Below are 11,673 nucleotides of genomic sequence, written 5' to 3'. Positions count from 1 at the left end.
ATCTCAATTTTGAACCTTTCAAATTTTTCATTAAAATTATCATTCATCTTAACAAAGTTTTCATTTACATTCTCATTAATTTGTTCGATTTTTCTGTCTAAATTTGTACTCAGCATTTGTGCAAATTGTTCTAGCATAGCAGTCATATTGACTGAAGACCCTGTCTCTGTCGGCACCTGATCTACACTTGCATTTTCGCGCGCACTAATTGAGGGAGTTTCGTTCGTGCGACCATCGATATCATCACAATTGTCCGAAGACTCAGGAAGATTGACACGTGAGATCTTATTTAACTCACAATTTTTACACAACCAAGGGTCTGTGCTTTTATCTAATTTTGCAACTTCCTCATCGGAAAGATCATAACATTTTGCATGTATCCACAAGCGACAACCATCGCAAAATACACTATATCCTTCTATTTGCTCTTGGCAGCACATATATTCTTCCACTTCATGAGTTTCTGTGCTAGACTTCTGACTTGTCATTATTCTTTTTCTATTTCACATTGTTCCCCAGAGACTACCTTCCAAGCACTCACATGTAACCACATTACTCTCGAGAAAAGGTAAGTAACTATGATTTCAGACTTTTTTTTTTAAATCTTAACCTAGGCTTTCGATTAGTACACTGTTATTCGTAAATTAGTTAAGATTTATTTACACACAAAACTATTTTACTAACATCTTCACTCTTTTAAGGCTTGCATTACATTGATGTCTTCCGGCACAAATAAAGTTTGAGAGTTCCAAAACCAGACATAATCCTGGCTGAAAAGGCGCCATTTTTGTAACTCTCCAACAAAAAGTAAATAAATAAATAAATAAAAATAATAAATAAATCTTGGCTGAAAAAAATTATTTTGTATCTACCCAGAAATAAATAAATAAAAGAAAATGTAATTACGCATCTGACTTATGTATTGTATGACGTTCGCCTTCCCTTGATTGAAGTGTGCCCAAATGCATTGCAAGTTTAACCAGTCACAGACCTGTTTGGGCCCCCACAGAAGTGCGCCTGGCAACCCACAAAACATTCGTGCACTCCACTATCATGTGAGAACGCTGAAATCAAACGGGGTAATGTGTGAAATATTTCTTTGATTCTACGCAACGACCGAAAGAAAGAAAAAAAAATAAAAATAAATTTTGAAAAGGTTGTTATGTCTACTTTTGGGTTCCCCTCAAACGCTATCTGTACTGTTTCACTTTCAGTTGATCTTTCACTATAATTATTACAGACCGTTGTTACTGAATCTACCCTTGTACCATTTGAACGTACCTAAAATTCCCTAAACTACTGGGTTTCTCTGTATTTATTCGAAATGAAAATATTAAGTTTCATATTTTATCCATTTAATGGGTATCTCAAGAAAATTTTAATTAAAATAAACAAATAAAATAAAATTGTAATGTATACAGTTATGCTACATTTCTTTTGTTCAGCTGCACGCATGCTCACCTTCTCTATCTGTATTACATTTACTATATTGAACGTTATTACATGCTCTTTACCACAAAATAAAAAAAAAATCATCTTTACAAAAGTTCGCTTTCAAATCTTAAAAAAAAAACCAAATTGTTACTACATCGTCCCGGTTACTTATTAGAATCATTATGAATCATAGCATTCAGTTTTATATTTTATATATATTGCAGGGAATTAAACATCCTGCCCCTTCAAGTTTTGTGTGTGCTATATTACTTATTTTGTCATAAATTATTCATTACAAATTATTCAAGCAGGAATATTCAACTGCTATCACAACATTCATTAAATTTGCACACATCAACATTACATTCTTACCCTAACTTAACCTAATCTTAACCTACGCACAAGTACATACATAAACAAAACACAAAGTATCACACCATATAGATATATATGCACATATTAAGTATAGGGACGTGCCAGAAAGCGAAAACGGATATCTTACCATAGTCTAATTTTCATCATTTTATATCTAAAATTAGCGTTAAAAAAATCTTTCAAGGTGAACAGCAAACTGATGTTTTTAAATAAAAGTATCGAAGACGGGATACGAACTTCGTACCATCAGTGACGTGGTGCAGCTGTACACACAATAAATTTTCATTTCTTTCGAGGGTGTATAAAATATTACTACACTATAGATATTTCAGAACGCGTTACTACCGAATTCTCAAATTTTTCCTTGTATGAATCATTACGGTACTACCTAATTAATTTGGTACAGGATTATATTAAGTAAATTTTGTTATGCAAGCCTAAAGAGATATCGAAATTTCTATGGATTTAGTTACCTTCTACATTACATACGAAAATAAGAGACTGTATGTTACGTACATTTTTGATAACCCCCCCCTTTTCCAAAGAGAAACTGTTTGGCTTACATGTGAATGATCGAAAAGTAGCTCTGTAGGGAACGGGGTTCTTTACTCGCACATCGTGAAAATGGTAGCTATCACTAACATAACTTCTTGATCGTCAAACTGTACTGTAAAGTAATATGAATTTGGTTCACTAACCTGGTTTCCTGTTTACACTTTCCAAACCACTGTTATACTCACAAACTCGAACACAATATTTTAGAACAAATGTTACATCAAAAACATTTTGGATTCCACTCCTCGGACATCGAACCTGGACAATCTGCAGGAAATTACTTTATTCCAGTATTCTGCCTCTACCCATAGTTTATTATCTAGGCATTTGGAGACGGGTATTCCTCTTTACGTATTCATTTTCTACGATTCGCTAAGTGCGAACAAAACCGTAGTTACAAAAAAATTTTATCCGAAGATACCAACTTCATCACAATAGCGTTACTGCGCCATGAAACCTTCAGCACCGAAACACCAACTTGCTATTTTGTCCTCGTTTCGCTCCGTCACTCGGTCCTTTGTGGGTTTTTTTTATGACCACTTTTAACATTCACCACTTTGGTTTTCTTTCGAAGTTAATTTTTCACTTAAAATCATCCAAAATCTTTTGTATTTCGCCGAAAATTATTCACACTAATAAAATCCGTACCATCCACTATGGATGCTACTCTTCAAGGCGTCTGTCTCACAAAGATGATTACGGGGATTGGCTGATAAATCTCGACAACAATAGGATGAACAAATCGTGATTTAAGATGAAAAATACCGACCAATTAACTTTTGACACCTGATAATTCTTCGTTTACGTCAGATGATGCATGTAGAAGAAAGTAATGTTCGATTTAAAGGACTTTTTAAGAATTTATGTTAAGATGGCCGAAAATATAGAAACCAGAAATTATTAAAAATTTACGTAGAAAATTATGAAACTTTTATAGATGACTCCTAACTTCAGAATTCGATAGGAAAATGTTCTGAAGACATGAAAAACACTAAAATATGAAGTTTTTACCACAAAAAATCATAAAACCCAAGAAAATATACAAAATGACACAAAAATTCAATATACTACACTTCTACGAACTAAACTAACCTAACCAAGACACCATTTTTCCTAATGACACGAAATACGACTAAAAAAAATAAGATTTTATACCATGAAATACATATCTATCTACAATATCTAAATTATTTATATATATAGGGTGTTCCAAATTTTCGTCACATGATACCTGTCATCTTGGGAGGTATCAAGATAGCTGTTAAAAAGGGGGATTGTGATTTTTTGAGATTTTTGTGGTGGAGGAATTTTGCTGAAAGAAACTTAAAAGTGTACCGGCATCGTAGAGTAGTTTTTGGTGTCAATTGTAGTCCATTTATGTTAAGTGCTGTTATACAGTTTCATTTAGAACATGTTTCTTCAGAGTACAAGGGTACAGCTAAAAAGTTGAAAGAATCATTTTATGTTGACAATTGTGTTACATCAGTGCGTAATGAAGAAGAACTCACCTCATTTATTGAACAAGCTAAGAAGTTATTAGCTGAAGCACAATTTGATTTACGTGGATGGGAATATAATAGTGTAAATGATAACAGTGAAAATCATGACAGTACCAATGTTTTAGGCATGTATTGGAACAAACAAAAGGATGTTATTATGTGTGATCTGAATAGTTAAAAAGGTGTTGAAGAACCTGTGACCAGAAGGAAAATGTTGGCGGTAGCTCATAGTATATTTGATCCATTAGGATTCCTGTCACCTGTGACTTTAGTACCTAAACTTTTGTTACAAGACAGTTTCCGTAAGAAAGCAGGATGGGACGAGGAAGTATCTCCTGAAGTAAAACGAAAGTTTGATCGATGGGTAAAAGATTTATATCAGTTAAAACAAATAGCAATACCGAGATGTTTGTCGGTAGATGAATCAAGGAAGTCATGGTCTCTGCATATATTTTGTGATGCTTGTCAGTATGCATATGCTTGTGTTGTATACTTGAAAAGTGAACATAATGGTAAAGTCGTAGTCCAGTTGGTAGCCAGTAAGGCACGTGTTGCTCCTATGAAGGAAATAAGTATCCCTCGTCTTGAGTTGTTAGCATGTTGCATTGGTGCACGTCTTGCGAATAATATTATTAGTAGTTTGAAATTAAATATTCCCGTAAATTATTGGACTGATTCTACAACTGCGTTATATTGGATTCAAAAGAACGAACCATGGAGTGTGTTCGTGTTCAATAGAGTCAAGGAAATTCGTTCGTTGAATGACATAGCGTGTTGGAGACACGTACCTGGTAATTCTAATCCTGCGGACCTTCCCAGCAGAGGTTGTAATGCCGCAACTTTTGTGAAATCCCGTTGGTGGGAGGGACCGGATTGGTTGAAGTTAAGGAAACCTGATTGGCCCACAGAAGAAAGCGCTTGCGACAAAGTTGAAATAAATAAGGAAAGAAAGAAGACAGTAGTTGCGATGACTGTACAGTGCGAAGATGTGTGGTATTTGAGACGTTTCTCCAAGTATCAAAATGTGTTGCGTATGATAGCGTGGATGCGCAGATTTATTATAAATTGTCGGACTGTACCAGTTAACAGAAATGTCGGAGAGTTGACCTGCCGTGTCGTGACAAAACGCTGTAACTTTGGCGGAGAAGTTTTGCGAAAATGAGCCGTAAAGTTTTCATTCGAAAATGTGATCTGTATCGTGTAGAACCAGTGTAACTAGGCAATAATGGTCAACCAATCAATTTTCACCAAATTTAATCACACAACATGCATTTACGTAACATTACATGTAACCACGTGTTTCCAAAGTCAAGATACACTGGTTCTACACGATACAGATAACATTTTCGAATGAAAACTTTACGGCTCATTTTCGCAAAACTTCTCCGCCAAAGTTACAGCGTTTTGTCACGACACGGCAGTGACTGTACAGGAGCTCAACGCTGCAGAAAGGCGGTTAATATATCTCATGCAAAAGGAGAGTTTTAATGACGACAGTGAGAAATTGAAGACGTTGTTGACTTTCAGGGACGAAGAAAACTTGATCCGAGTCAAAACGAAGATTGTTAGAAGAGATGATAAAGAGAACTTCAGGAATCCATTTGTACTTCCGTCAGATCATGAGTTAGTTCACAGAATGGTTATGGAGGAACATGTTAAGATGAACCATGCAGGAACCCAAATTTTATTATGTAAGCTAAGAGAAAATTATTGGATATTGCGCGGAAGAAAGACTGTACAGAGTGTAATTCGAAAATGTGTCACATGTAGGAAACAAGACGCTGGAAGAATGACTACAGTTACAAGTCCCTTACCTGATGATAGAGTGCGCGATGCCTTAGCATTTGAGATAACAGGAATTGATTTGACAGGACCGCTTATATTGAATGATGGAAATAAAGTTTGGATAGTGATATTTACTTGTGCGGTGTATAGAGCTGTGCATTTAGAATTAGTGTCTTCCTGTGAATTCATGCTGGCAATGAGAAGATTTATTGCACGACGAGGTAGGCCAAAGGTAGTGTACAGTGACAATGGAACGAATTTTGTTGGCACTGTTAATTTGTTTAAGTCTATTGATTGGAAAGAAATAGAACTGAGTTACTCTGTATATAAAATTCAATGGAAATTTATTCCCCCAGGAGCTACATGGTGGGGTGGATGGTGGGAGAGAATTATACGTACCTTGAAAAATCTGTTGCGAAGAACACTAGGAAAAGCTTCCTTGAATTTTGAGGAGTTGTCTACTGTTTTATGTGACTGCGAATTCGTAATTAACTGTCGTCCTTTGACGTATATATATGAGGACACTGAGGATTTTGTTGCTTTAACACCCGCTATGTTCATACAGGATGTTCAAGAAGTTGGAGTGCCTGACCTGGACCGAGTGGAAGACACATTATTGATCAAGAGATACAAGAGGTTGAGTGCTATTAGACAACAATTGCGAGACCGGTTCAGAAATGAGTACTTAAGTCTGTTGGTGCAAAAGCAATGGGATAAAGGACATGGTAGAGAAGTGCATCTGGGAGATGTTGTTTTGGTAGCAACGGAAGATAAGAAAAGAATTAACTGGCCACTAGGGAGAGTTATAGAATTGTGTCCTGGTGTAGATAGTCATGTTCGAGTGGTAAAGGTGAAAACATCAACTGGAGTTTTAACTCGACCTATACAGAAATTATATCCTTTAGAGATAGTGTTTCCGACCGATCAAAGTAAACAGGTTTCGTCTAAAACTGTTGAGAAGATCGAAAACTCTGGAACAGGTGAAGAATCGATGGCAGAGCCAAGTGGTGATGAACGAAAAGTAGTCACTAGAAGTGGACGTGTTGTAAATGTTCCATTACGGTATTTGTTTTGATTGCTATTCGCAATCAAAAGGTGGGAGGATGTAGCGTTCTGAGAAGAACGAATGTAGAACAGTAAAAAAGAAGAAGAAGAAAGTTATTACAGTATAGTGGAAGCGGGACTTTTTTGTTTCATGGAACTTCTGTTTTCTAGGAAAATAATGTTTGTCTTGCCTAGAGATTATTGGAATGAGTTTTGGCTATATTAAGAAGATGTATAATAGATATTGTACCAAGTAGTTGAATGTTGAGAATAAATGCATGATCTATCCAACGTGGGAACTATGTTTTTTTGTTATGAATGTTCGAGATCAAACACAATTATTGTCTGCACGTGGATTGGAGTCTGGTGGAAAATATAGTTAGGTTGTTGGTTGCAACTATTAGAGTGTAATTGGTGAAATTACAGTAAAGTACTTAAGCTTCGCAATAATTAGATTTAACAAACGGGTTAGAAGCCCCGCAGGGGTTGGTTGGGTTCTGCTCTCGATATAAGTAGTAGTAGTAGTAGTAGTAGTAGAAGCAGTAGTATTAGTAGAAGTAACAGTAGTAGTGACTCTTCCAGTTCCAGTGACAAAGAACTGGGGGGGGGAGCGGGCTATACACAAGCCCTAAAATTTACTGTTCTTGGGTATAACTGGGTAAAATTTACTGTTATGTCTGGGTATTACAAACGGTTCTGCGAATTTTAACAACCAGTTCTAGCGAACCGGTGCGAACCGGCTGAATAGCACCACTGGATATAACGAAAAGAAGTAAATGGAAGTTTGTTATCTAGACTTGCCACTAACGAGGGAACCTATCCAAGTGTAACTCTGACTTCGAGTCGAGACTATGGCCATTGGATATCTTGTCCCAAAAGAACATAACACGAAAAGGAATACATTCTCAATCGCAGCCGTTGCAAAGATATAAGCGTGAAAAGTTAGAAATTGAGCTCCATACTATACATTACAAAGTCAGATTCCGGGTCAGATTTTTCGGAAACGGTCGGGTAAGGAAACTCAGTGAATACATATGAAATTTGTATGGGGAGCCCAGCACCTTTCGAATGAAAAATTTGTGTCCCCGGGGCACTCGGAGGGTCCCAGGCGGGGTCCAACTCAAAATTTGCAAATGGAACCGGGGGTCAAGTAGCATATTGTATGAAAGCTATTGTTAAATAAAGGAAGATAGAACAAATCTCAACTGGTATTTAATTTACCACAAATATACATTTCCCGATTATACACATAGTGTCAGTATTAAAAGTACCCTGCAAAATTATTATCAAATTAAATTCTTACAAGAAGACAGTTATAGATATGCGACAATAATTTTGGACATGAGTGTACATTGGTATGTTGCATTTATATTTGACCTGCTCAGATCAATTATTTCAAGTTCATCTTCTATGACATATTTTTTTTTCTTCCATTCTCAGAAAGCCAGAGGCAAAAACTAGAGGAGCACAAGTAGGTTTTGTGATGGACAAACACCATGCGCATGGCTTTTCTCGAGGTAATCCCGTTTTCTCCCACTTTCTTCAATTCACCATTTCATTCATTCTCATCATCACCGTCTCTTTTATCCTATACGGCACTGAAAGATTTCGTTTTGAGGAGCACAATGAATAGCGTGATCGCAGCAAATGTAATGGTGAGAGATAAACAAGAACAGTTTTCAAGAATCCACTTGTGATGCATCCTTACTCATAATACACTGTCAACACTTCTCTAAATCTTTCGGGCTCCTCGCCTCTATGCACTGACCAATTGGAAATTATTGATTTGAGCCAATCTCCTCCAAGATCCATCTACTTCACATAGTGTTGCACACGAGACGAGACGAAGAAATAAGGTTGTAAATTTTGTAGAAGTCTCTTCTCGTGTCAATTCTCGAGGAATTATTTTCCGTCTTGTGTTGAATCTTAAAATGCTTTCTCAATTCGTCTCGCTTTGTTAATGTATGTACAAAATTTATGCCCCGATTTGTTCCTTACTTTCATCTAGAAGTTACCACAATCCTTCCGCGAGATGAATAGTCAACAAAAGGTATGACATAACAACATTCAAATAATATTTATTATTTGAAGTTTATTGCGTAGTTTTAAATGTTGACAAATGCTCTTCATTGTGTTCGTACAATTCCTTTATCAATTAATAGTTCTTATACTATGAATCATGCAACACTAAAACAATGCCTGAGAGACTCGGATGAAATAGTGTTGCCCGGGAGAATCAATAAATTTCTAGTCTCGTCTCCATTCAAGAAAACGAGAGAATTATCATGTTTTCCGTCTCTTTCGTCACGAATTTGAAAGTTACAATATAAATCATTAGTAAATTAAATATATGCACTCTCTAACACTAAATTTTAATCATTACTGCATTTAAATTTAGTAGGAAAATTGTGAATATGTTCCATTGTATTCTCCTTCTGAAAAAATCCATAGCCTTCCTGTAATAGAATTAGACATGGTAAAACACAACTGAAGTACGTCGAATAATTGTTTTTTTCGAGTGGCAAGAACTGAAAACTGTCAACAAATGCTTATCTCCGGTCGAACGCATACACAGAATATTTCACGGGCATTTTTTTTAATTAAAAAATTTTACGGAAGGTTCTTCTTTTTATATCTGGCCATTTTTGACGGGTACTCACCTTAAAAGATACTGTGCCGCCATCACTGATCATGTTCTATCAGACCCCAGCATAGTAGACTATCACATTGCATCACAGTTTTCATTGCAACAAGCTCCGGTACAGGACAAGCATGGTAATTCTGTCCCATTTCTCCCTACAAGTGTTCCAGAGACCATATCCAGGGTTCGCGGGCGGTAATGTTGAAGATATCATTATAACAATCCAAATACGCAAAAATCCATTGAAATGGCATCTGGGGTTTTCATAGGAGTGTCTTCGAACGGACTGACACAAATTTCTAATTCCTCTGCTATTTCCTGATAAAAACTTAGTTATTTTCTGGAAGTATGACTCGAAGCCTTGTCCATACCGATCGTCACCTGGCTCGCGTCCATTTCATACAATTGTGGGATATCTCCCCGATAGAGAGATGTCAGAATGGATTCTTAGAACTATCTTCACCTTCATGTTTTTGTCTACCTTGCATACCATCAACTTACCCTCATATCCGAACCTCGTAACTACCATAAAGCCACGGGGAAAACTTTCCCTGCACTGATAAACAAAGTTACTGCGCCCTTTGCCGTCAATGTGTGATCGCCCGAATGTGACCACCAGCAGTGAGATGGACACATGATTCATCCATTGTGACAACTTTCTTGTATGTCCGCGGTGGCTCAGTAGTACAGCGTTCACCTCTGGTGTATGGGGTTCCGGGTTCAAACCCTGCTCCCGCCACGATGGAGAACAAACACCGTGTTCGTGGGTTTTCTCGGGGTTCTCCCGTTTCCTTCCACCATTTCATTCATTTCTCATAATCACCGTCTCCTTTAGCCTAGCCGGCATAAACGTGGGACGAAAAAATCTTTCTTCCACTTAAAACCCGCCAGGCACTTTTCATACAGTTTCCTAGAGTTCATCATAAGTTTGGCAATGTGACGCGGTAATAGGTGGTGTACACGGGCCTTCCGCACACACTTCAACCTGAGGCGTTTGCGTATTGTTCTGTTCACAGTTCACGGTGCAAGGTGGAATCTGTAGTCCATATCACATTGCGTCGAAGAATTGTATTGACACGGCAGTCGTCGGATTTTCGGTGCCATTTGATAACACTCATGCGCCTACAAGGTCAGACACATCACTGCTCCCAAAAGCGAACCCATAGTATCAGCATGATACGCCAGGTGGCAGCACCAAATCAAAAATGATCGGATATAAACTGAACAATCCTCTGTATTTGTTTATTATTATTATTATTATTATTATTATTATTATTATTATTATTATTATTATTATTATTATTATTATTATTATTATTATTATTATTATTATTGAACAGCTTTCCAATAATTAATTCCCAATGGTTATTCAAAACTGAATTACAACATTCTTCTTTCTTTGTTGCAATTAGCAGTACTGACTGGAATTAGTCGAATACAAAGCAAATTCCCAGTGTTAGCAATTTGACACAAGATCACTCACTTCGGTCGCAATTGTGCATGGGTATGAGAAAATTTAGCGCATTTTTGTTGTCTATTTGTCTTGGAATATACACAAATTTAACATGAATTAAAATTATATAGAATACAAGTAATAGTACCACTTACCATACATAAATAGTACATAAAGGGCCATTGGAACTCAAATGGAACATTGAAAGATTAGCGGATACCATCATGAAAGAATTTATGCAACCAAAGAAAATGGAAAGGCCAAAAAAAAAAAAAAAAAAGACATTTCCATCTACATTCCAGACAGACTACATTTTTATTTTATTTAACATACTGATCAGCAGTATCATTTGACAATACATATTCTGTATCATATTAGAAAAAATCACAAATTATGCCCATCTTTAAAATTACGTAACAATTTAAATCAGGATGCCATAAAACCAAAAGTGAATAATAAACTACGTATTACCAACAGAAGTTATATATATATATAGAACTCTATGGCCTATGGAACACGGAGGCTCAATGCAGCGTTCACAAAGCTCTCCACTGGTATATCTATCTATGGATCTATATCTATATCTACATCGATATAGATATATATATACATGCAGTGGCAGGTCCAGCATATGATCAGGGGAGGGGCTAAACCATAGTTTGGAGCTTTATGTTGCACCCGATTCAAAACAACCGAAGATTTCATCATAGACTGACTCTTGACTTTAGGGGAATAGCCACTAGTAAGTAATTATTAAGGGTGAAAGTTACGATGGGCAAAAGCCACTCAACGTAGGGGTAGACTGGGAATTAGGACTAACCCTTAACTACTCTCGGAAAAAGTTACACTCTGGTAGGGTCTGTGTAGTATTTTTTATTTATTTCCAT

The 11,673-nt window shown here is 36.6% G+C and overlaps 1 protein-coding gene across 1 annotated transcript; it reads left to right on the top strand.

The window, feature by feature from the left end:
* The first annotated feature begins 4,074 nt into the window (after positions 1-4,074).
* LOC145667678 (uncharacterized) lies at positions 4,075-6,723 on the top strand. Its single transcript, XM_081735137.1, has 2 exons — positions 4,075-4,856; positions 5,391-6,723. Exons 1-2 carry the CDS (start codon positions 4,075-4,077, stop codon positions 6,721-6,723), a joined length of 2,115 nt encoding a protein of 704 aa, XP_081591263.1.
* Positions 6,724-11,673: the final 4,950 nt, after the last annotated feature.

The sequence above is a fragment of the Thermobia domestica genome, chromosome 13 (genome assembly GCF_964235325.1).
Source record: "Thermobia domestica chromosome 13, izTheDome1.hap1.1, whole genome shotgun sequence".
NCBI classification, from domain to species: Eukaryota; Metazoa; Arthropoda; class Insecta; order Zygentoma; family Lepismatidae; genus Thermobia; species Thermobia domestica.
This window is presented reverse-complemented; position numbering and strand designations above follow the sequence as displayed.

Coding starts and splice junctions, on each gene's coding strand:
- LOC145667678 (XM_081735137.1), top strand. CDS start 4,075: ATGTTGGCGGTAGCTCATAGTATATTTGATCCATTAGGATTCCTGTCA. Junction 4,857..5,390: donor GTACAGTGCGAAGATGTGTG/GTATTTGAGACG, acceptor GTTGACTTTCAG/GGACGAAGAAAACTTGATCC.